Source organism: Camelus dromedarius, chromosome 21 (assembly GCF_036321535.1).
Source record: "Camelus dromedarius isolate mCamDro1 chromosome 21, mCamDro1.pat, whole genome shotgun sequence".
NCBI classification, from domain to species: Eukaryota; Metazoa; Chordata; class Mammalia; order Artiodactyla; family Camelidae; genus Camelus; species Camelus dromedarius.
The window spans coordinates 36,938,825-36,963,755 of NC_087456.1; the positions used below are offsets into that span (position 1 = coordinate 36,938,825).

A 24,931-nucleotide genomic window follows, 5' to 3' on the forward strand; every position below is an offset into this window, starting at 1 on the left:
CAGGGGGTACAAGGGAGATCTCTGTACTTTCTGAACAATTTTGCCGTGAATCTGAAACTGCTCTAAAAAAAGGAAAGTCTTCAGGAAAAAAAAAAAAGGTATGTGTGTATAAAGTCGCCCTCAGGAGATAATTTTACATTAAAAATATCAGTGACTAGTTTACATGTGTGTCGTAGTCATTTACCCAAAACCCCTCCTATGTGTCAGGTGCTGTGGTTGGCCCTGCAGTGACGGTGGTTAACATGAGAAACCGCGTCACGTACAAAGAGAAAACAAAAAGGCAACCTGGGTGGGGGTGTATGTGTGTGCGAGCGGGTGCGTGTGCATGTAAGAGAGATGAAAGCCTGGAGGGGCCTGGGAGCGATGCAGATCTAACTGTCACCATGGGTACCTCTTCGAAGGCAGGGAGGACCTTTCTCTTTTCTTTGATGTGTTTCTCTATTGTTGTATCTTTCGAAATCACAGTTATGTATGAGTTTGTAAAAGGCACCAGCCAACTGGTCGGACACCGGGTCCTCTTGAGACAAAGGCGCCAGAGCTTCCAGCGCCCCTGCCTCCAGCCCCCTGCCTGCGATGCTCCCGCCTCCCCGCTTCCTCCTGGAGCGGAGGGTCCCATTACCTGCACGCCTCCCCCAGCTTTCTTCCCTACATGGTATGTAAATAGGTCAGCTACTGAGTGCCCTGTGACTATGCTAAGAGATTGGGAAAGTGACCCAAAAGCCACCCAGGGGAAGGGGACTGGGCTCTCCCTGCAAGTCTCAGGATGCTGGGGCTGGGAGGACGTGAAGCCGGGCAGACACTCACACAAACTGGATGATTTTGTTCAAGCCCGCGATTTCGTACAAGCTCTCCGTGTCTGAGCCGCCTTCATCCAAAGCCAGCTTCCCTGGGGACAGAGAGGTACAGCTGGCCAGGCTTCTAGACCTCTCAGTGCGGACACACCCAGAAAGGGCCCACTGACTGAGGACACCTGTGACAGTGGCCCTGGGTGGGCCTGGACCCCTCCCTCTGTGCCTTCCAGAGCCCGCGTCTGCAGGGAGGGCGGGCTACCAAGGGCAGCCCGGTACTCCGGTGCTTCGTGCGCCGGGAGGGCCCTGGACAGCCAGGCTGCCTCCATCCCCCGGTCCGAGGCTTAGCCTCTAAGGGCGGGGATTTTTCTTGTCTGCACAGCGGCGATGTGCCCCTCCCCGGGCTGCGGGGGCTTGGGTGGGGAGGTGTCTCACTGGGGGGGGGGGTCCCAGCCCCAACCTTCTTTCAAGTCGTCCACGTCCATGACCTCGCCCTGCGTGATCCAGCTCAGGTAGCCCCGGAGGTCCTCCTCCAGCTGCTGCTTCTCCCGCAGCTTCTGGAAGGTTCCCCTGGACTTGGCCTTCTCCCGTTCCTTGGTGAACTCCCTGCGGTGGGGCGGGCAGGTGGGGGAGAAGGGAGAAGGGAGAAGGGGGGAGGATGGAGATTCCGGGGCGAGGGACTGCGTTCTGGGGCTGGACATGCCCCTCCCTCTGGCCTGGTGTCTCCTGGGGTCCCGGGCCCTTCAAGGTGGCTGAGGGGCAGCTCCCCACCAGCTCCCGATCCAGGAGCGCCTTGAGCCCTGGGGGGCCTCCTCCATTTCTCCTCCTCATCCCGTCTCATTTCTGCCGCCTTGTCTTGGGTGACCTTTAATGGCATCAGGGTTAGTGACACGACCGTCCATCGCCCTAACGGGATCCACTACGTATCCTCCGTGGATTTCCAAGCCGCCCGGATCCTTTGGGCTCCCTGAGCATTTCAGCTCTGCTAACAGACCTAAGGCCCCGGGCAGTGCTCCCGGGCCCAGAAGAAGCCAGGCGGCAGCACCACGCGGACAGGGCCTGGCGGTAAGCGAGGGGTCAGAGCAGCGGAGGCCACGCTCGGCCCCCAGCGGGGTGGGAACGGAGGCCGGGGGCTCTGCTCGTGTGCCCGATGCCAGCCCCGCCCTCAGAACAGCTTCGTAAAATGTTCCAGATGAAATCGAGGAACCAGTGGCATTAAAATGTAGCTGTTGCAGCGCAAAGACGTGGCGATAGAGAGCGCAAGAAGCGCTCCCCCGTCCCCTGGCCGGCAAGGCCCAGCTGCTGGCCTGTCAGCTACCACAGCTCGGAGCTGCAACATTTGAGTAACTGCAATGTGACGAGTGAGTCTACTGGGACGAGTCACCAGCAGGGCTGTCACCGCTGCGCCTTGCTGCCCACATGCTTCGTGACGGGAGACACTGAATTTCAGTTAGAGTTAACAAGAACAAAGGCAAGCTCCTCCCACCCGAGTCCACCAAGTCCACGGACCCCTGAGTTCTACGCACAGAGTGTCTGGCAGGACGCTCCTGGGGTGGGGGAGGGCCACCTGTAGGCCGTGACTGTGGCTCGGGTGGGGGCGCCCCAGAGAGGACAGCTCTGGTTCTAGTACCTAGTGCCTGTGATGAGCTGGACTCTGTTTTAAGTACTTCACAGGTATTAACCCATTTAATCCCCGCAACGATCCTGGGAAACAGGTACTGAAATTGTTCCTATTTGACAGATGTGGACCCTGAGGCACAGAGAGGTTGGGTAAGTAGGCAAAGGTCACACAGCCACCAAGCAGTCGTGCAAGGATTTATACTTGGGCCGGCTAGCTCCAGAGATTGTGTGCTCAGTGCCGAGCACCTGCTCACAAACATCCAGGGGCAGGAGGCGGGGGTCTCCAGGGCTTCATGCAGAGGGAGGGTGGATGTGGCGGGGCAGAAGGAAGTGAGGGCGGGAGAGGGCTTGAGGAGAAGGGAGAGGATGAGAGCAGAGGGCTCCCGCCTGCACCTTCTGTCTCCTCCTTGCTAACGGGGAGCGTGCTCTCGGGCGAAGGGGCCCAGGGAGGAGTGAGGGCTCTAAGCCACACGTCCCTGCCCTGCTCCTCCTCCCCTTCCTCTGTCTCCCTTCCCTGTCCTCCCCTCCCCACCCCTCCCCCTCCCCCTTCCTCCCCCTCCCCCGCTGCCTTTGAGCCCCTTACCCACTCAGGACGCCCAGCACCAGGTTGAGAATGAAGAAGGAGCCCAGCAGAATGAGGGTGACAAAGTAGATCCAGGGCCACTCGTTCCCGATGGCGTCGTTGACCTGGTCCAGACGGAGGTGTGAGTCCCGTCCCAGACCCAAGGGCTTAGGCCCCCTTCTCAAGCCGCCCCACTCACTCCATCTGACCCTGGGGACGAGGAGAGAGGCCATCTGGGTCCAGAGAGGGAACCCTTTCTAGCCTGAGGACCTGGGATGGGGCCCTGCTGACAGGCCACCTGGCCGGGCAGGAATGACCCCTGCCCCTCTCCAAGCACGGGCTCCCTGCCCTGCCTGTGTCTGCAGGCTGTGTCCAGTCAGCTTCCTTACAGCCGAGAGGCTTCCCAGCAGAAGAAACACTAAGAAGTCTGGGCCTGCACTTGGCCGGCTCCTCCAGGAACCACCTCTGTGACCCTGGGCAAGTCACCTACATCTCTGAGCACCGTCCCATTGGCCTCATGAGGGAAGGACGTTAACTTGCTTCTCGCAGGCTTGTCATGGGCAAAGTAACACACGTGACAGTCCCCTAAAATGTTAATAACTGGCCACTGTACTCTGAGCTGACGAAAACCATACTAACCCCGTATATTTGCAAAGCACTTTGCAGTTTTACAGTTCCTACCCCACCCCGTAGGCGGGTCACTCTGTGGCTAGGAGCTTGGAGCTGAGTGGGTGGGAGGTCAGTGCTTGGCTCTGATGCTCAGGAGTCCAACAGAGCAAGTTCTGAACCTCTCTGAGCCTCCGTTTCCTTATCTGGAAAATGGGATGAATGCCTTCCGTTGTCAGAGGATGAAGTGAGAAACGCAGCCCAGCTCCTAGTCACGCCGAGTCGTGACGCTGTCCACCAGTAGAGCTTACGCACCGCCGACCGTGGGCGGCGCTCCGGTAACTCAGTTAACCCCCCACTAGCCATCATAACTACCCTGCGACACAGCTGGGATTTTTATTTTACAGACGAGGAACCTGGCATCCAACCATATTTCTACGGGAAAGCGGTCTTGCCCAGCAGCAGGAAGAGAGACTCAAAGGGCCCTCCCCGCCAGGAGATCTGAGATTCCCGGCCGTCAGGAGCGAGTCACTCCCAGCCGGGATAAGGGGGAATTTAGGAGCTGAGACCAGGACCCATGGAGCTCCTGGGTCTGTGCGCACACAGCGGGTACCCTGGCCTGCCCAGTGGAGGCTGCGACACCCACCTGGGGCGGGTGGGGAGAGGCAGCGGACCCTCAGTCTGGGGATGGCAGGCCCCACCCGCTCCCAGCAAGCCGGAGCCCGTGCGGCGGGCCGGGGCCCAGACCCACCCAGTAGAGGACGTCGGTCCAGCCCTCCATGGTGATGCACTGGTACACAGTGAGCATGGAGAAGCCGAAGTTGTCGAAGTGGGTGATGCCGTGGTTGGGGCCCGGCCAGCCGCCCCGGCACTCGCTGCCGTTGATGGTGCAGGGGCGGCCTGAGCCCGTCCGGGCGCAGGGCGACGGCTTCTCATTCTCCACCGTGGCCACGATGTCTGCGGGGAGCAGAGGGCAGGTGAGCACCAGGCGGCAGGCGAGGGGCAGTAACGGGGGAGGGGCCTTGACAGCAGGTGACAGTTGGGAGTGGCGGGACTAGGACGCCTTCGCAGACCTCACAGGACTGCCCCACTCTGAGGGTGTGGTGGAGACGGCGGGGAGGCCGGGCCGAGGGCGTGGACACGGACACGGGTATGGATGCGGGTCAGACATGGATGCCGGCGTCTGCAGCAGCTCAGGCCCAGGGCCTCACTGGAGACGTGGCTTCCGTGGACCACAGCCTCTGAAGCAGGTGTGACATGTCATTTGTACCCAAAGAGCTTTGAAACGGGAGGCAGCGGCCTGACAGGGCGGATGTGTGGGCAGGCCCTCGCGCTCGGACCTGGGAGCTCTGTCTGGGAGTCTGCAATGGAGATCTGCCCGGTGCTGGGATGTGCTGGACAGACATCCGGCCTCGGGGTGGGTCTGCTCTTAGGGGTGTCCCCAGCAGGCCTTAGCAACTAGGGTGTGATTTATTACTGTTCCTTTAAAACAAATTAATAAATTAATATTATGACACTGCTCTTCATTCTAATACTGTAAACATTAATGGACAAAATATATACAAACAAACAAAAAAACCTCTTGAGGATCTTCAGTCACTTTTGAGAGTGTGGAGAGGTCCTGGGGGCAAACAGCTTGAGAGCCGCTAGCTTAGAAGGCTTAGCTCGAGCTCATCTGGGCCCCGACGTAGGTCACCTCTGACCATGAGCCCTCTGGGCCTCGGGTGCTGGGTCCGGTTCAGACCCTACTCTGTGGGCCTTGGACTAAAGCTGAAACCGTGGCTCCGAGGCAAGTAAAGACTGAAATTCAGGCTGATCCTGAGTCTGCATCTCAGCCCACAAGAGGCCAGAAAGCCCGAAGGCACCAGACTTACCCGGGGCTGTGCTTCCCAACCCCCCGCCCGCTCTCCCCTTGACCACTGACCCCGGCAGACCTGTTGTTCCTCCGATCTCCCTTATCCAGGAGGAACCCACTCCCAAGGTCAGCAGGTGTGGGAAGTAACGACCTGGTTCTGGGGCTTCTCCATTCCTGGGGCGACCCCTCTCAAGACGTCCCAGCCCCTGCCGATGGCCGGCCCCGCAAGCTCACCCGTCCCGATGAAGTAGCAGGTCTTGTGCATCTTGCCCTTGAAGAGCTCCAGCCCGATGATGGCATAGATGATGACCATGAAGAGGACCAGCAGGGCGATGTGGAACAGGGGTAGCATGGCCTTGAAGATGGAGTTGAGGACCACCTGCAGGCCTGCGGGGCAGGGAGGGGGAGAAATAGGGCTCATCTCCCCTCTTGGTCTCGTGACCCCACACCCCGTCCCGAGAGGGCTGTGGGACACCAAAGTAGGAGGGGGCCCAGAACTGGCACAAGGAGGCAGCTTAGGGCAGAGGGAGGGAGACTGCCACCCACTTGGCACCCCGGACACCAGCCGCAGGGGCCTGAGCACGCGGAAGGCTCTCAGCGCCTTGACATCCAGGCCGGCTCCCTTGCTGCTCATCGGGGCCGTGTTGCTCTGGATAATGTTAACCTGCTCCAGGATCACGGTGAAGACCCTACGGCGGAAAGAGGGAGAGAACACAGCCCAGCGGCCAGCTAAGCCACTGCCCAGGGGTCAGGGACCCTGGGTCCCGTCTGTGCTCAAGGGACCTGTGGAAAGACCTGGGGAAGCGGGGCAGGCACGGTTCCTCAGCCGCTAGCTCTGATTTGGTGATGTCTGTCTGGGGAATTTTAGGAGAGATGCCAAGGCCGTGTTCAGACTCAGTGGAAAGAAGGTCCCTGTGTGATGCCCACTCTGGGCCCTGAAGCGGGGTGAGGTATGTGAGCCCCGGCGCCGACAGTCAGGCCTCGGGGCTGCGTGCACCCGGCTGGGCCGGCAGTTCCGGCAGAAACCATCAGGAGGAAGCCTGGAGCAGGTGTTCTCTGCAGGCGCTCCTCCCACCGAGCTTCAGACAAAACCCTTTGTTGTCTTCCCTGCTCTCAGTTTACTCAAACTGCCGTTATCTTTGAAGTCCACCTCAAATCCTTCCTTGTGAGTCCTTCCGTGGACAACCGGAAGCCTGGGCCGCACCGCGTGTGAGACAGCGGGGCGCCATGCGGCTCTGTTCTGCACACGCTCGCCCTGGACTCCAGCCAGGGCAGTTCACCGAGCGCAGAGGCTGACTCCCAGAATCCTTTGGCTTCCCCCTTGTTCTGGGTCGTTAGCAGATAATCAGTATAATTTTTTATTAACTGGAAGGGCAGCATCGTGGGTAAGACAGTAACCTCTGGAGCAAGAGTGCCTGCGTGTAAATCCGGGTACCGCTCCTGGCCAGCGGTGCGACCACAGGCAGGCTGCTTGACTTCTCTGAGCCTTAGCTTCCTTAAATGGAGAGAATAAGAGGCTTGTGGGAGAATTAAATGCGATGGCACAGGTAACGCGCGTAGCGAGTGCTTGATAAACGCTGCTGTTATAATTAGGTGGTGGTTACTGAATGCACGAATGCGCTCAGTCATATCCTCCCCCTCAGAATCACATGCTGACACCCTGACTCGCGGGACCTCAGAATGTGACTGTATTTGGAACTTCAAAGAGGTGCTAGGTGGAAACGAGGCTGTTAAGGTGGCCCTAATTCAATCTGACTGGTGTCCTTGCAAGAAGAGGAAGTTCGGACACACACAGAGACGCCAGGGGTGTGTATGCAGGGAGGAAGGGCCACGTGGGGACACAGAGAGAAGGCTGTCGGCAAGCCAATGAGAAGGGCCTCAGGAGAAGCCAGAGCTGGGGGCACCTCGGCCTTGGACTTCCAGACTCCAGAACAGGCAGAAAAGCCACTTCTGTTGTTTCAGGGCCCAGACTGGCATTTTGCTGGCGGCCTGAGCAGGCGAGTGCAGGCTATGAAATGAACGTTCTCATGAACCCAGATCACAGGTGCTCAGCAGGGGTCCATGGAGCAAATGAACAGGTGAAAATAAAGGCTGAGAAATTCATGAACGTCCAGCCACTGCTGGCCACGGGACCCCCTCCACATTTCCCATTTTGCGTGATGTGAAAAGGATAAGGACGCGCAGTGCCGGGCCCAGCTGGGCGGGCGTGACCTGCCTGGCGGCCGCGCTCTCACCCACACCACTGCTCCTGGGGGTGGCCCCACCCGAGGCCCCTCCACTGCGGGCAGTGGTGGGCCCGGCGCCAGGCCCCTCCTTCCCCTGGGCCCCCCCGACAGCCCCGCTGGGCTCAAAGCCCCCACGCCCGGGCCTCACCCCAGGAAGACGATGATGAAGTCCAGCACGTTCCAGCCGCTGCGCAGGTAGGCGTCCTGGTGGAACAGGAAGCCGTAAGCGATGATCTTCATGGCGGCCTCGATGGAGAAGACGATGAGGAAGAAGTACTCCAGCTTCTCCTGCGGGCGGGTTGTGGGGAGGTCACACCACGGCTCAGCTGCCGTTCCCCAGACCCGCTGCCTCAGGGCCTCCGCTCCTGCAGTTCCACCGCGGGATCCACACGCGTCCCTACATGGCCAGCCCCCTCCCCACAACAGCGTCCATCACAAGGCCTCCACCACCAGCCATATCATGTGTTCCCCTTCCCATTTTGTCTTTTTTTCTAACTAATTAGTTTTTTAAATTTATTTAACGGACGTACTGGGGACTGAACCCAGGACCTCACGTGTGCTGAGCACGTGCTCTGCCACTGAGCTGCACCCTCCTCCCCTCCGCCCTCACTTTGTCTTCTAAGCACTTATCCTGAGCTAAAAATGCCGTATGTGTTTTATCCAGTTCATTTCCTCTCTCCCCAACTAGAGTACAAACTTCGTGAAGGATTTTTGTGTGTATTTTTCTGAAGCCACTTCCAAGGCCTAGAATTGGACGAATAGATGAACAGTCTGGGCAACGAACGTGAAGACCCCGGCGGCTCCTGCTTGGGCGCTGCTGAAAGGCAGTTGCACGTGTTGAAATTTAGGGGGTCATTCTGGCTTACCATGAGTTACCTTGATTTCCATGCTAACTGAGCACAGCCTGTCTGTGGCCCATCAAACATACGCTCTACATCTGCCTAAATTGTTAAACGAAAGGGCGCATTGAGCAGAAGAACGCCCCTGTTCAAGATTAAGTGCCTCTTCTCCCGGGACACCAATGCCGGTGCTCCCTGGACGGTAACACCCCCCTCCCAGGTGCTGAGGCCCTGCTGACTCGGGGTATACGTGCTGATTTGTGTGTGTCCTGTTTTGAACCCTTGAAGGAGTGTATCCCTGACTTGGTAACGCTCTTTGTTCTGACAAGATATAAAATTGTGCTGAAAACCCTGCTTCTCCGGAGCAGCTCCTCAGAGTTGTCTGGGAAGCAGGCTTCCAGGCTAGTCCTCAGTTTGGCTCAAATAGAACTCTTTTCTATTCTTAATATAGATTGTTGACAATATTCGTTGACAGCATCTTTCTTCTCCCACATCCTGAGGACAGACGGTATGAGACGGGGGGATCCTGGGGACTCCAGATGGCCCTCCCTGGCTGGGCAGGGTCTTGCCTTCCCCTCATTTCTCTGTACCTCCCCTGGCCCTCCCGCCCTCCCACACCAGCTGCCTGTAGGCAGCCACTTAGGTCAAGCACCATGCTTGGGGGGGCCTCTGTGTGCGGAGGAGGCCCTGCAGATCAGAGGCCGAGAGATTCAGCTCAGCACCCTCTGCAGAAGGACTTGCCGACCCCTCCAGGCCCTTCCCTGCACCCGGGTCCTTCGGTTACCCCATCCCTGGCCTGGTCACATTTCTCTCTCCTCTGGGCCCAGAAGAAAGCTATTTCTACAGAGCAGGTCACTCTATCATGGCTGCAGGCTGACACCACTGTCCTTGCAGCCTTCCCAGCCCTGGCCTGGGGCTTCTGAGAGCTCTGCACTGCCCCCTAGGCCTCCCTAGACAGGCCCATCCTCCTGGACCAGGCTGCACCCTGCACGACTCCAGGAGCACCTGCAGAGAAGGGGGCCAGAGTCCTCCGGAACTGACCCACAAGGAGGCCCGAGCCCCACAAACCAAACCTGCTGTCACCATCAGTCACCAGCGCCATCAGTCACTGCGAAAGCCCGCCCAGCCAGGCCTCTCCACCAGCGCACCCTGGAGCCATCACTGGCTATGATGACTGATGACTCAGAAGAGAATTTACTTTTGCTTCCAAGTGGGCGGGTGTGGGAGGCGAGGGACGAGGTCTCCAATGGCTCATGAACACGGCTCTGGTCCCGGAAACCTCCCAGCGTGGTACTCAGAGAACTTCCCTGAAAGCATGATTTCCCCTTCTATGTGGAGGGGAAACTGAGGCCTGGATGGACTAAGACTGCCTTCCTTAACCTCCTCCCTCATCCCCTCTACCAGCTTGTAATCCCAGAGCTTTCTCCTTCCTGAAAACTAATGTGGGATTGAGCAGCCAAGACACACTGTTCCACTGAAGGGCCCGTGTAGGGACTGTGGCCGACTCGCCACGAGGCGGGAACTGGGGACACTCGCCCCACCAGAGCAGCTGCCCAGGGCAGTCGGGGGCGGGGGGAGCACAGGGAGCAGAGTGAAGTCGAGCCAGCGTTTAAATCTGCAAGAGGCTGCCACCCCAGGGGCAAGGCGGAAGGGGGGCTGCGGGGAGGGAAAACGCGCCCGAAATAGCTGCCGCGCTCACAGGCCGCGGCCGCCCTGCCCTGGGAGGGCCGCCCGCACCTGCCTCTGCCTGTCCTGCTGCCCGGGCCCGGGGGGGTGCTGGCCGCAGGCCTCAGAGGGGCTCGCTCAGGTCCCAGAGCTCCAAGGCCCCGCTCTCCCTCCCCCTCCCCCAGCCCGGCCCAGGACCACCAGGGGTCGTAACACCCCGCCCCAGGCCCCCGCGTGTGCACGTGGCACGGGCCCTCCCAGGCGGGGAGGCGGAGGGACGTGTCCCTTCCTGCGTCATAGGACCAGTGCCATCGGCGTCACCTGGGGCCCCAAGCCCCTGCAGCCTGGCCTGCCTTTCACGGGTATTTCACTGTCTACTTTCTCTCAGATCCCAACTCCAATGCCACCTTATCGCAGGGGTCCCCCAGTCCCCTCCCTTCCCCCGTCTGTCTTCTTTCCTGGCTCAAGGTTTTTGTTAGCACTGCTCGCCACACTGTGTTTCCCTTTCTTGTGACTGTCTCCCCGACCTGAACAGTCAGATGCAGTGTCACCTGCGTCTGGAGCCATGCCGGCCACGTGGGTGTCTGCCGCTCTCTCGGTTGTCACCCTGTTGTCACTCTGAGATGAGCGACGTATAGGCTCTGAGAAGCAGCACCTGTGAACTGTCATAGCCACGTGCCATGACCTCGGAGCACGCAGGTGGACCACAGACCAGTGTGGGCTCAGGAAAGCCACATGGCAAGTCCCCCACACACAGGCTGTGTGGAAGGACCACCGGGCAGCTCACAGCTGGCCGGGATTTAAAAGCAACAAACTGGTCTTTCCTCACAGGTCGTCTGGGAAGCTCTGCTCTAGAGCACACCAGACTGCCCCGCACACAGTAGGTGCTCAAGAAATGTTTGTTGAATGAATAAACAAAGGAAACTTCAATCTCTGCTGCTGCATACTTCAAAGGCAGGTGCAGCCTCATGACCTCTGTTCCCGAAAAGGGATACTAGACTCCAGGCTGACACCAGAGCAGGGGAGACCGTGTCTGCCCCTCGCCCCCTGGCCCCCTGACCTCAGAGGAGGACCACGAGCCCGTCTGGCTGTGCGGTGATGGCTCCGACACCAGCTCCCCACAAGGATGGGCCTCAGTCACCCAACGTCCCTCCACAGACAGGCCTGTCACTGGGGCTCTGGGTCCGCTCTTGGCTGGAGGTGAGCCTGGTGTGGGACCTTGACCCACAGAACTTGCACCTGCTCCTGGGGCCATGGGAGCCAGACTCTCCCAAAGTCCTGGGCTGAAAAAAGCAGGGCTCAGACTGCAGCCCCCTCCCACTGTCTCCATTTTTGGGCCAAGTCCTCCCTCTCCCAGGGGCGGCCATCCTGATCCGGGCTGCTCCCCTGCCCTGGTAGGCCCCGAGCTCTGTGGGGAGGTGGGGGAGTGGGCTGGGCTCCCCTCCTCAGGGGCCTTGTCTGCCTCCATCTCCCTGTCAGGCCACAGAGGGGCCGTGCCACCCCCTTCGCCCCCACTCCTGCCCAGGCACTGCGGCCTGGACTCCAGTGTTCCAACCCCTTCCGAGGCCCGTTGGAGTCCACAGAAAGGCCCTCACAGGCTGGTCTGGGGCAGGGCTGACAGGAGGCAGAGCAGCTGGGGTCACAGGCTCTCCAGGAAAGTGGCCCCCCCATCCCTGGGGCCCAAAGCTCCTTCCTCGGGGTCAAGCACTGTGACCTCTGAGGACATAAATCTTACTGGAGGGGACGCAGCGCTGGACTCGTATTTGTTGACTTTTCCAGGCACATCGGCCTCAATGAGCCAAAGTGGATTCGGCTGAAGGAGAGGGGTCGGTGCTTGTAGGGGCTCAGGCTTGGTGGTGGGGGGAGAACGTGGGGTCCCCACAGCCGTGCGTGAAGCCGGCTGGTGGGCGTCGCTGCTGGAAGATGCTTCACAGTGTGGACGACTGCCTCCCTCCTGGCGCCCTCCCCGTCTCATCCCTTAAGTAGATGAGACTTTATTTCCTAAAGCTCGAAAGTGGGAAGTGGGGTGGAAGAGAGAGGCCACCTCACCAGCCAAACGGAGACTGTGCCCAGGGCTCAGAGGTTCAAGCACAGAGCGGCCTGGAGCCTGCTTCCCCACAGGGCCCTGACGACGCGGCGAGCCTGTGAGGGGCCCTGGGGACCCCGAGAGAGCAGGCCCAGCCTTGCCAAGGGTCCTCGCTTCCTCAGGCTCCTTCAGAGGGCAGCCTGGGGGCACCACGTGACTGGACGATCCGGCCCTGACCGGGGTGGACGGAGGCGCTAGGGGCGGGGTGCGGAGCCGGGTGGCAGGCGGCACGGAGCTCGCTGTGCAGCCGCGACCGAAGTTCTCTCCGTCCCAGGTGGAGATGGGCTTGGAACCCAAGAAAAGGTGGTTTCTAGGAAGACGATGGTGCTTCTCGGGCCCTGAGCTGTGGGCTGGGTCCCTCCCCACTCTGCTATCCCTCCTCCTTGGCACGAGGGAGGCGGGCTTTGGGGGGGCCAGGCGCCGGCCCCCCTGCAGCACTCAGTGAGCGGGGGCTTGGGGAAGCCAGCCTGGTGCCCCGTGGCCACACTGTCCCCACGTGTCCAGGGCCCTGGTATCTGTCTCCACGACCACCTCAGCCTCCAGGTTTGGAACATGACCCGAGGGAGTGAGGGAAGTGGCTATATTTACCCTGGTGAACTCTCACCCAAATAGACAGGTCTGAGAGGGTCTCCCCGACACCCCGCCTCCCCCACCCCTCTCCCCACGCGGAGAACCGGCTCCCGCGGGTCCGGGCGGCCAGGCTGTCTAGCCACAGGAGCCAGCGGAGCTGAGTAACAGAGGAGATTGTGCACGGGGTGGGTGCTGACAGGGGACGAGCGGAGGGCAGGGCGCCCACCCAGGAGAGGGCGGGAGACGGGCTCTCGGGCAATCCTAATGCTCACAGCCATGGTTTACCAATCACGCCTTACGTGCCAGGTCCTGCTCTGGCCGCATACACACATGTAATCCTCAAAGGGACCCTGCAAGGGGGGCACTCATCATTTCACAGACAAGGAACGGGATCTCACAGGATCCAGGATCACACAGCTAGCAAGTGGCAGAGCCGAAGCATGAATCCAGGCTCTGTGGTCTCAGCCACCAGGACATGCTGGAGGGGGAGAGAGGGCCCCCGGGGACGCCTGGATGTCAGCTCCTGCCCCGCCTCCGGGCCTAAGCTCTGCGGGACTGGGCTGTGGGCTGGGAGGCAGGGAGGGCAGGGGGAACGGAATGACTACTTGGGCGTCCTCGTGCTCCAGGCCGGACACGATTTCCGTGCGCCCGTCGACACGACAATGCTGGAGGACAGCCCGTGCTCTCGGGCACAGTGGGAGCACCGAGGCTCAGAGGCTTCAGAAAGCTGCCGGCCAAAGTCCAGCTCGGAGGCGGTTTTGGCTGCTACGACTCCCACGAGACTGAACAGCTTGGGCCAAGCGCTCAGGGCGTCTTCGAAGGCTTTGTCCTCTATGCCAGTGTCCACCCCGTTCCTGGGGTGCAGGGTGCAGATTAGAGGTGGGGGGTGCCGAGTCCCCACAGTGGGAGGGGGCAGGCTCCAAGCCGGGGCTCAAAGCCAGGCTTTCCTTTCACTTTGCCAGACCTGTGTCTGGTGGCCCCGGCTTGGACGCCTTGGCCGTGCAGGTCCCGGTCTCTGAAGGGCAGGGCCAGAGATGGGGTCCTTCTGAGAGGAGGCGGCGTGGGCTGTGGCCCCAGCAGCCAGCGGGCACACTCTGGACCCTATAAAAAGACAGCTGCCCTGGATGCCAGGGGCTTAGGCGGCAGCAACTTGAGCCCCAGGAATGTGCAGGGGCTGTGGGTCTGCTGCCTGGGTGGGGGCAGGGGGCAGGAGGGGGAAGGGGGGCCAGGACCAGCAAGCCTTGCCCTGTGTTGCCAGCAGTACCAAGGCCAACTTGCCCTGTGTTACCAAAAATCACCCAGGACTTGGAAATCACGCACAGGGAGGGCGCCACGTCCTTACAACGTCCTGTTGGAGCGTTTTATAACGGACCTCGCAAGGATTCTTTCGCTGTCTGGAGCAGGGTTTCTCGGCCTCAGCCAGACCCACGTTTGGGTGGGATGGCTCTCTGCTGGTGGGAGGGGCTGGCCTGTGCGTCGTGGGGCAGGAACCAGCATGCCTGGCCTCTGCTCGCTGGGGTGGACATGCTGGTAATGCGGGCACGGTCGGGACACATTTCCGCCAACTTCCAGACGTTGCCAAAGGTGCCTCTCTCCCCTGCCCTGAAAACCACTGACTTGGGGGCTGTAATTTTGTTTGACCCTCGGGATTCTGCCCTATAGAAACACAAATGGCGTCTGCCTGACAGAAACCGTCCGTCACCACCACCCTGACGACACACTCTCACCGTCCTGCAGGACACAGCCAGCTCAGTGTCTCGCATGGCAATCCTAGCCAGTCGTTTCTTCTCCAGATTCACACACTCTGTTCCTCGAATTCTCTTTGAACCAGCTTGGCCCTCCTACTTGCTCTCCTACGAGTTGAATGAGCCTTTGTCCTCCTTGCAGATTTGAATCAGAGTCATGTTTTTACTTTTTGAGAACCGCACTTTGACTCAGGATCGTTTGGTGAAATGGTAGCGAAGGCGGCCAAAGCGGTTGCTTCCAGCCTGAGCCCGGAACTGGAAGCCCTGACCACTGCCACTGTTGTTTTCCACGTGGGTCCCCTCAGCTGGCCCAGGCTGGAATGGAGATCCTCCCGACAGGACGCAGTCAGGGGTCCCCCCCAGGAGCAGGGCTCCTTCAGGCCTCAGGGAGCAGGTGGGCCTTCAAGGGGCTGGGCTGAACTTGCAGGATCCCGGTCTGGGCTGGCGGCCAGCACCCTGACTTCTGGTCTTGGCTTCCAGCTGCCCTTGCGCATCTCCCTGCCCTTCTGCTGGCCCCCGTGGCAGCTCAGGGCCTATCTCATCCTCCTGCCTCTCTGACAGACGGTGCCCTTTGTGGCCTGGGTCCCCCAGCCCTCACTCTGCTGGGAGAACTCCGGGGCGGGTTGTCAGGCACCGACTCTGCAGGCCTGAAGCAGCCTCCTCCCCTGGGCCAGTGCAGTCGTGCCTAGAGGCCGGGGCGGGATCTCTGAATGTGGGTTCTGGGTGGGCAGCGAGTCCACAGTCAGGGGGAGGCAGGATCACAGCGAGGCCAGGCACCTGCTGTCCTGGGACCTCCCCCCCCACCAGCCACTCCCCAGGGAAGCTGAGACCCCTCGCCTCTTGTGGCCCCTTCTGATGTCAAGAGGGCCACACCCAGTGCCCCACTAAGGACACAGGTCTGCCCGCAGGGCCCGCCGGGCATGCGCGGCGACTTAAGCTCGCTGTGCCTGCACTTACTCATCTGGAAAAATAAGAAAAATAACAGCGCCTGCCCTGCGGGTCTGTCGTGGGCCCTGACGGGATCGTGCGTCGAAAGCCTTAGAGAGGTACCTGGCTCAGGGCGGGAGCCCGAAGGTGCTGGCTGTTGATGGCGGCGGTGATGATGGTAAGCGGCTGGAGGGTGGGTGGGGGGCCCTTCAGGTAAGTCGGATGCTGGGAGGGGAGAAGACGAAGGGGCAGAGAGATCGGGACAGTGGTGGGGGGGGTGAAGAGGAGTTTTGTCTGAAGCGATCCTTCGGTCATAGCTATTAGGGGTTATACCCTTTGACTCTAGAGCAACCCGGGGTCTCTGTGACCAGGGGCTTTGTGGCTGGGGAGCCCACCCCGAGGCACTGTGACGCGTGTGCCATAAAATTCCTTGGGTCAGTGGGCAAGGCAGCACACCTCACACGGTCTCGGCTCATCCAGAATCCTCTCTGATGTTCACAATGTTGTCCCCATTTTACAAATGCAGGAACTGAGGGCACAGAGACGCTGAGTAACTCGCACAAGATCACACCGCTGTAGCTCCAGGACCCATTCTCTTAGCCACCAACTGCTTCTGTAGCCCGGCCAACTTCAGGGTCCATGTCCGCTGCTCCAAGAAGTCACAGCCCTCTCCTGGCCGTCCTCTGACCCGCTGCGTCTCCCCGGGACTCCTGGTCCCCTCTGGGCCTCAGTTTCCCCTTCTGTTCTGACCCTGGGCTTCCCCAGGGACACAGAGCAGGCAGTCAGGGGACAACCCCAGCTCAGTCCCTCACCCTCGGTGAGGGCAGGGGGGGAGGAGGAGGGCGGGAGAAAAGTCCCCAGGGGGCCCCGCCTCCCAGGGAAGCTCCCCTCCACGGCAGCGGTCAGGGCTTCCCCCCCACGAGCGAGGGCACCAGCTGCCCCGGGGCAGCCCAGCAGGCCCTGTGGGAAGGCTTTCTTGCTCCCTGACCACCCCCTCACCCCAGCTAGTCTGGAGTCATCCGAAGTGAGGAAATGTCTGACCCCCATGCTCAGACCTGCAGGTCCACTCGCCCGGCGGACACAGGCCCCAGCACATGTGCCACCCGGGGCTGACCTCACTCTGCCCCTCCTCCCCCAGCCCAGCCTGCTCCTCCCCAGGAGCGCTGTCTCGGAAAGTGATGTCGCCATGTGCTCCGTCACCCACTCTGAAACCCGAGTGTCACCCTCTCCTTCTCCCTCCTCTCCCCAACGCTCAGTCCCCACACCCAGCGGGCACCAGGTCCATGGACTGCCCGCTGCTAAATCCCAACGTTGCCCTCTTATCCATCTTCACTGTCACCCGGGCCTCAGCTCTGCTCCCCCATTTCATGTCTGGGCACTTGAGAGGCCTCCTCCCCCTCCCCCTCCTTTCCACCCCACCGTCCCCCCAACCCACACTCCACGCGGTGGCCTGAGAGATTGTCTAAATCCCAACTCATCTCCATCTCTTGGCCCCGGCCCTTTGCACATGTGGTCCCCTGGGCCCTCCTCCTGCAGGGCTGTGACAGCCTCTCCTCCATGCCCAACCCTCCTCCAAGACCTGCCCATCACTGGCAGGCCCAGCACAGAGGGAAGTTCCAGCCCTGTTCACAGTGAGTGTCACTAAAGGCGCTAAAAAGCCCCCCTCTGGTAGCCTCCTGCGATGGGTTTAAGTTGCCTCTTTAATGCTGTGTGGGGAAGGGCAGACCCTCCTGGCACCTCCTCGGGATCCAGCCATGCCCCAGCCATGCCCCAGCCGGAGGCGGGGACTGAGCAGGCACCGCCCTTCACACAGCCCTGCTGCTTCAACCCAAGGGTATGCAGCCTAACTGCAGGAGACTCTGGGCACCGGAAAGGGGCCGGCTGAGGCTGGGCCCCACAGAGCCCACCTGCACGGGCTGCGGTGCGGTCAGCCCAGGGTGGGTGCAGCCACCAAAGAGCACGTGTGCCCAACCCGGACCCTCCCAGGACCGTGCTCGGGCCCTACCAGGCGGCCCAGGAGGCAGGGGCTCAGCGGAGAGTCTGTCTTTTGAGGCAAAGGCGGGGTGGGAGGTGGTAGAAGCCGTGAGCTGTGCACCCAGCTCCTGGTCCATGCGCCCTGTCCCCATCGGACTTCACTTACAAAACTTGGATTCAAGATGCAGTTATCTGACACTTTGATACCACGGCCACGGAGCATTGGCCCCAAGCACACACGGGACCCTCTTGTAGCCGGGACTGGTGGGACGACCCGGGTCCCCCTGCCCCGTGAAGCCATCCCTGTCCTTGTCCTCTAGGATCAGGGAGCTGCCCTGACCCCATGTCTCGCTCAGGTCCCCTCCAGGACGATATTCCAGTGCCCCCCCTTGCCCACTCCTACTTCATTTTAGCTCCTCATTTGGCTGACTGGATTAATTAAGCTGCGAAGATGAGGACCACGTCTGTTCGCCAGTGAGGCCCTGCGCGCGCCAGGGGTGTAAGAGGCGTCCATAAATACTCAGTAAGCGGTGTGCGCCTGGGGGCCCCTGGCCTCCCTCCGAGGCCTACGAAGCAGCCAGCAGAAGGCTGGAGACCACCCCCTCCCTCCTGCCCGAAGCCGCTCACTTCCCTCGTGCTGGTTTTCGTGGAGATGAACACATAACTGACAAGTGGGAGTGGGGAGGCCGCCGTGGGACCTTGTGTGTCGCTCTCCCTCTCTGGGCTCCACACATAGGCTCCCCCGCTGGTTGCAATAGCCCGTCCAGCTCTGACTTCGACCTGAGAGTCGCTGCTTTGGGCAGGTTTCCCATCAGGTCTGCCTGTCCCAGGGAGTGCATCCCCCTCTCTCCACGAGAATGTACCCAGGACTTTGTAGCTCAGCCCACGGGCTGAAGGCCAGCGCACAGCCCTGCTTCAAAGTGTTAGAGCGGCCGTTTGCTTTAAGGTGGGAGACGACTCAGCCACTGAGGGATGATTCAATACCCTCCAGGAGGGTGGCGTTCCTTTCCAAAATAGTCAACGTCTTAAGGAGCTGAAATGGAACTGAGGCCCCGAAATATGAAACCCTAAAGGGTGGGGTGGACCCAGGGTCCCCCTGGAATCCAGAGCGTAGAGAAGTGAGCAGCCTTGCGGGGCTGGGGCTCTGCAGCCCCACCACCCCGCCAGCCCCGCCGCCCAGGACGGGCCCACGTCAGAGCTCACTCTGCTTCCACACTTGGCTCCAAGTCTTTCCACTTATAGCCTGGCACTCACTCAGAACCCCAGCCTCTCACCACCTCAAGATAGAGCCCCATGGAAACCAGCATAAAGTGGAGGCAGAGATAAATGCCGTCCTTTCGGGCGGCTGCTGGCCCCCTTCCTCCCACCCTGCAGAGTCAGTGCAGGAAAAAGCCGCTGCCATGGCGGCTCCACCATCCTGGCCCCACGGAAGCCTGGGCGCGAGATGCCCACCGCTGTCTCAAGGGGCTTGAGGCACGTCAGCACAGCGGAAACAGGCCGGGTGTCACAGTCAGAGGCCTGCGCCTGAGACCCTGTGTGAAGACGTGGTTGTGGGGTGACCCTGGGCAGGGGACCCAACCCCCTAAACCTCAGTTTCCTTGCCTTGCAATTGGTCTAATCCTGGGACTGACTTCACAGGGGTTGTTACAGGGAGAGAAAAAGACAACGATGCGGAAAACTTAGCGCAGAACCTGGCATCTAACAAGCGCCGGAAGAACTTCGAGCGTTTTATCAGTTCTCTGGCTCTCAGCTCAGTCAGTCTTTCCCCCTCTCTAAGCCTCAGTTTTCTCATCCGCAAAGCAGCGTGCGGTGGGAGGAGGCGGGTCAGCCTGACTCTGGAAAGCCCTCTCTGGCTCTGGCACTTTACGGCCTGGGTACGTGCTGCTGGGGACACACATACTCTCTTGGGACCCCTCCATCGAACTCTCCCGGAAGGCCAGCTCCGTGGAAGCAGCTTTCTTCCCGATTACACTCCGGGAAGGGGAATCAGCATTCAGCCTCCACCGCTGGCCTCACTCAGCCTCAGTTCGCACGTCTGTCGAATGGGACTGCTTTAGGGGCTGTACTGAAGGTGACATGCGCTTAGTCTCCACGAGCTCAGCGCCGTGCCTGGCACAGCGGGCCCTCGCTCAGTGCTGGCTGCTCATACGATGAGTCCAGCCTGGGAAAGTTAGGTTTACCTGCAGAGCCCTAAGCCGCTCAGCCAGCCCTGCTGGCGGTGGGACGCGGGGTCTGTATCCTCAGGGGCTGAACTCCAGCATCATCCACCGTGCGCAGCCCCCCAAGGAGCCTTCCGCAGCCCAGGCCGCAGGAGGATGGGAAGGTCCATCTTACCAGGCCGAGGTTCAGAGTGTTGTTGTCATCCTCCGGCATGGGCAGGTACACGGCCAGCGCCACACAGTTGGCAAAGATGGTGAGTAAGATGATGGTCTCGAAGGGTCTGGTGCAGGGTTAAGGAGAGCCCTCGAGTGAGGCGGGGTTTGCAGGGTTAAAGGGAAGAGCTCTGAGGGTCTGCAGTGACTCCAGTGCCAGGCTGAGGGGCCGGCACGCTCTCCGCAGGGCACAGGCCCCGGCTCCGCAGGGCACCTGCCTCCCTCTCCCCCGTAAGAGGGGACATCCACTGAGACACCTGGGGACCGCGGAGCTCTGACTCCCGGCTGAGGGCTACTCAGGGACTCTTTTTTTTAAGTTGAAGCTTGGTTGATTTAGTGTTGCGTCAGTTTCAGGTGTACAGCACAGTGACTCAGTTATGCATACATATATATATATTCTTTTTCAGATTCTTTTCCACCATAGGGTATTACAAGACACTGAATACAGTTCCCTGTGCTGCACAGCAGGACCTTGTTTATCTATTTTATGTGCAGTAGCGTGTATCTGCAAATCACAAACAAATTTATCCCTCCCCGCCCTTTCCCCTTTGGTAACCATGTCTGTTTTCTATGTCTGTGAGTCTGTTTCTGTTTGTAAATAAGTTCATTTGTGCCTTTTTTTTTTAGATTCCACATATAAGTGATATCATATGATATTTGCCTTTCTCTGACTTCATATGATTATCTCTAGGTCCATCCACGTTGCTGCAGATGGCATTATTTCATTCGTTTTTATGCCTGAGTAATATTCCCCTGTATATATACACCACATCTTCTTTATCCAGTCGTTTGTCGCTGGACATTTAGGTTGTTCCCACGTCTTGGCTGTTGTATATAGTGCTGCTTTGAGCATTGGGGTGCGTGTATCTTTTTGAATTAGAGTTTTCTCTGGATATACGCCCAGGAGTGGGATTGCTGGATCACATGGTAAGTCTATTTTTAGTTTTTTAAGGAACCTCCATACTGTTCTCCACAGTGGTCACACCAATCTACACTCCCACCAACCATGTAGAAGGGTTAAAGGGGCCAGGGAGTCCTAACCCTCCCCTCTAAGCACCTGCCCCCTCACACCCCGACCCACCGCCACTCCCCCCATGCCCGAGGAGCCAAGCACAGACAGCCCGCAGGGCCCTCGAAGAAACGGGAAGGGAGGCTGTGGCCGGTGCAGGCTGGGCTCAGCACCCACCCGGCGGGTCGGAGCACGGGACATGAGGGGTGAAACCTGGACTCTGCAGCCTGAGGCACGGACTGTGACCGACAGAATCAGAGCCCCAGAGCCGTGTGCCCACCTCTCAGGCCCCTGCCAGCCCTTTTGCAGTGCAGCCCCAGGCTCCCTGCGCTTGCTGGTGAGCAGCGTGGCCGCCTGGGGATGCGGGCCGTTAGAGGCCGGTGTGGAAGGAGTTGAGGGGCGGGGGAGGCAGGGCTGAGCCACCCCGGACTGCCCCCACTCGGCCCGTGCTCTCCTGGTCCTCTTGTTCCTCACTCTCCTTTCTTCTCAGGAGCAGCTGGTGGGAGCCTGGTCCTCCAAACCCTTCAGAAATATTTCAAATATCCCGGATCGGCTCTCTCAGAACCCACTTGACAGCAGCCTCCCGCCCCTCAGCAGCGCCTTCCTCCTTTCCCCAAATAATCCGGAAATATTCATCATTCTTCCCCCAGAGCTAATGCCGCCTCAGAGAGGGATTCAAGCCCCAGTCCCTGGGGCGGTCCGTCCTAGCCAGGCTGGCTCTTCACAGCAGAGCCTGGTTCAAGCCCATCTCTCCACCAGCCCATGCCCAGAGGGGACCACCACCCCTCAAAGCTCTCACCCCCTCCCATCAGGGGGGACTTTCCCAAAGGCAGGCCCACCGTCTCGTGTCCCATGTCACACGGAGGCTGAGCGGGGCTCCTGACTCTGGGGACTGGGAATTTGGGCACTCCTTCCAGCAGCCCCAAGAAATGTGCCAGCACCTTCCAGAGACACCCCACAGGCACCCGGGCTGCCTCCAGGACCTGGGCCTCACGCTCAGCCCTGAAGGCCCGCCAGCCCCCTCCCCTCACCCCCGGGCCGAGGGCTTCCTCCCCAAGGGCGCCTGACTCCAGCTGCAAGTCCCTTCTCCGGACCCCAAAGCCTCTGATCTGTGACCACCCCTCTCCCGTGACCCCCAGCCCTGAGGCCCCTTGGCCCTGAAGGATACTCCCATGACCCCCAGCTCTGAGGCCCCTCGGCCCTGAAGGATACTTCCACTCCACGACGCTGATGCAGGCTTTCCTCACGGGGTTCTCGAGGGTCAGACAGAACAAGGCCCGGGGCGGCCTGGGCAGGACCTCGGGAACAGGCTTCTTGGGCTGTTTCTTCCTCAGGCCCTCATCCTGGGGCGAGGGTGGCTCCATGGCTCTCCGGTACCCTCACGCTCCCCTGCTCCCCCAGCCTCTACCCTCTCCTCCCTGCGTCCCCAGTGCCCCTGCCTCGGGGACTGGGCGGGGGAGCCACTGGGCAAGCCTGCCCTGCTGAGCCAGCCGGGGCGGGGATCACTCTCCCTGCTCCCTGTGAGTAAAATTAGCCTCCGCTGGCTCCCTGCTGCCCGGCCTGAGCTCCTGAGGCCAGACAGCTGTCACCCTCCCCAGCCCAGCCAGTGACATCCCAGTGTGGCCCAAGGAGGCTGGGGGTGGGGGACTTGTATGCAGGCCTGGGTTGGGGCAGAGGGGGACAGGATGAAAGGGTCAGTCCTTGGGCAACAGAGAGTTCAGGAAGAGATCTGGAGCCTCAAGCTTCAGGGTAGCTCCTTGGTGCCAAGATTAGTCCCCCGCGCCCACCCCAGGACACTATCCAGCAGAGGCGCCGGGTGGCCCAGTTCAGTACCCTGCCCCATCTCAGTACCTGCAAGACTCCTCCCACCCTCACTCCACCCCCACACGCGAGTGGGAGGCACCTTAACCCTGGGCACAGCAGCCCCACCGGCCCGGTGACTGCGGGTTTTGATCCTTCCTCCCCCCACCTCCCACCTCCAGCTGTGCAAGGGGCGGGTCTATCTCTGGGGCTCTGTCCCCTCCCCACATGGTCCCTGGCATGGACTAAGCTCTCGGTAAATGTTAGTCGAGTGCACGCGCTAACAGAACACCTCCCACACCCTGGAAGCAAGCCCTCTGAGGTGGAGTGGGAATGAGGAAGGGGCACCAGGGAAGGGAGCCTGGACCACGACCCAAGAATCACAAATCTCAGCACAGCTTTATTTAGTCCCTTGGTGCAACACAGTGCCAACATACCCATGTGGTCCCCACGCCCACAGAGTACAGTCTGAGGGGGAAAAACGCAGTCCTCACCCAACCTGGAGGGGGGAAAGAAGGAAAAGGCCACAAGGCAGGGTGAGGGGTGTGGGAGTGCCTTCCATTAAGGAAACCAGAGGGCACCACCAACGCACACGCTCCGCCTCCCCCGCGGTGTCTGTGGTTGATCTGGGCTGAGTGGGAGGCGTTCTGGCCTTGCCTCGCCCTCGTGGCTCCTCTGGTGGGCGGGGTGGCAAGCAAGCGTCCCAGAGAAGACGCTGGTGTCTGAGGCCATCTCGTGGAGACCGGGGCGTGCCATGCGGACCAAAGCAGGCTCGCTCCCTAGGGACTCCCCGGTGGCCACGGTGGACTGAGCAAGGCCACCACGGCCAGTGGACACACGGGGACCTGGGCTCCGACCTTCCCTGGCTGCACCTGAGCCTGAACTCGAGCTCCGGGTGGCCGGCCTGGAGGGGGCTCGGCGCGCACCGGCGCTTCCCCAGGCGCGCGCCCTCGCTGCCCCCAGCGGGCGGCTCCGGTCTCTCTCGTGGCCCTCGTTACCCCGCCCTGCCCCGCCGCCCCAGCTGGAAGAGACGAAGTCTGGGTGGCAGTGGCGGCGGGAGGGCGTCGCAGACGCGGAAGCGCCGCACCGCGCGGGCCCCAGCCCGTCAGTGGCTGCATTCCTCCGACTCGAAGAAGGGCGAGGAGGAGCAGCAGGAGGGCTCGGAGGAGTCGGGCGCCAGCGAGGCGGCCGCCGGGGGCTCGCCGGGGCCGGGGCGGTCGGGCCGCGGGCCGGCGGGCGGCGCGCCGTCGGGGGCGGCGCTCAGCAGCTCCTGCAGGTACTTGATGTAGCGGATGGCGGCGCGCAGGGTCTCCACCTTGCTGAGCCGCTTCTCCGCCAGGGCGCCGGGGAGGTGGCCGCGGAGGCGCGCGTAGCCCTCGTTGACGCAGCGGACGCGCTGGCGCTCGCGCTCGTTGCGCTTCTGGATGAAGGCGGGCTCGAAGGGGTAGTCGCAGACGCCCAGGGCGCCGGGGAAGGGTGCGCAGGGGAGCACGCCCGCGTAGGCGTCGTAGTAGGGCGGCTCGGCGGCGCCCGGGTACAGCAGGAAGGGCACGGCGTCCAGCGGCTCGGCGCGGGCCAGCGGCGCCGGCCGCGGAGGGGGCCCGACGGCCAGCGGCAGGCAGCCGGGGGGCCCCGCGGGCCGGCGGTCCACCAGCGCCCGGCAGAAGTCGTCGTTCATGATGCCGCTGGGAGCCGCAGCCGGAACGAGACCCCGAATCGCCCCCGCTCGGGGTCTTCGCGCCCTGACTGCGCGGCGAGTCACATCGCCAGCCGCGGCGCTGGGTCCCCGGACTCGTCAGGGCTTCTCTTCGCTCTGGCGGGAGGCGGCCGAGGAACGCCTAACGCGAGCCATCGGGGCGGACTGTGCGGACACTGAAGCAGCTCAGCGGGCACCTCTCCAAGCCGGCCGGGATGCGGGACGTCCGGATGCAGAGCTGGGCCTCCGCCGGGGCCGGGCCCTCCCACGGCGCTAACCCTGCGGCTCCGGGGGGCCCTGCGCCTGGTGGTGGTCCTCGCGGCCCTCGGGATCCCCAGGCAGCTAGGAGGGCGCCGGCCCGGGAGAGGGTCCCGGGGAACCGTCTCTAAAGAGGACAGTGAACACATCAATTAGGAAAGTCTCGTACTGTGGGCTCCTTGTGCCACCCCCACCCTCCAGGGCGACTGCGAGCATCCAGAGGGGAGGAGGTGGGCTGCAGCCGAAGACGGTAGAGCTGGGCCGGGTTCAGACCCTGCGTTACCCCCAGGGCTTGGGTGACCTCTCCGAGGCACGGTTTCTACCTACGGAGATG

The 24,931-nt window shown here is 61.2% G+C and overlaps 2 protein-coding genes across 3 annotated transcripts in view; both read right to left on the reverse strand.

The window, feature by feature from the left end:
* CACNA1S (calcium voltage-gated channel subunit alpha1 S) overlaps positions 1 to 22,271 on the reverse strand; it is a 58,819-nt gene extending 36,548 nt beyond the window's left edge. For both annotated transcript variants that reach the window (XM_031438869.2, XM_031438868.2), the window contains exons 1-9: positions 22,056 to 22,271; positions 19,797 to 19,902; positions 7,805 to 7,944; positions 5,978 to 6,120; positions 5,666 to 5,818; positions 4,328 to 4,533; positions 2,992 to 3,095; positions 1,249 to 1,394; positions 805 to 886 (exon numbers count right to left, since the gene is read on the reverse strand). In XM_031438869.2, the coding sequence (XP_031294729.1) occupies positions 805 to 886; positions 1,249 to 1,394; positions 2,992 to 3,095; positions 4,328 to 4,533; positions 5,666 to 5,818; positions 5,978 to 6,120; positions 7,805 to 7,944; positions 19,797 to 19,902; positions 22,056 to 22,207 (1,232 nt within the window). In that variant the 5' untranslated portion in view covers positions 22,208 to 22,271. The remainder of the gene's footprint in view (positions 1 to 804; positions 887 to 1,248; positions 1,395 to 2,991; positions 3,096 to 4,327; positions 4,534 to 5,665; positions 5,819 to 5,977; positions 6,121 to 7,804; positions 7,945 to 19,796; positions 19,903 to 22,055) is intronic.
* Positions 22,272 to 23,748: 1,477 nt separating this feature from the next.
* Positions 23,749 to 24,321, reverse strand: ASCL5 (achaete-scute family bHLH transcription factor 5). The gene has a single exon (XM_031438884.2). It carries the CDS (start codon positions 24,319 to 24,321, stop codon positions 23,749 to 23,751), a length of 573 nt encoding a protein of 190 aa, XP_031294744.2.
* Positions 24,322 to 24,931: the final 610 nt, after the last annotated feature.

What these genes read in the sequence shown, in the direction of transcription:
- ASCL5 (XM_031438884.2), bottom strand. Translation starts at nt 24,321, where the DNA reads ATGAACGACGACTTCTGCCGGGCGCTGGTGGACCGCCGGCCCGCGGGG.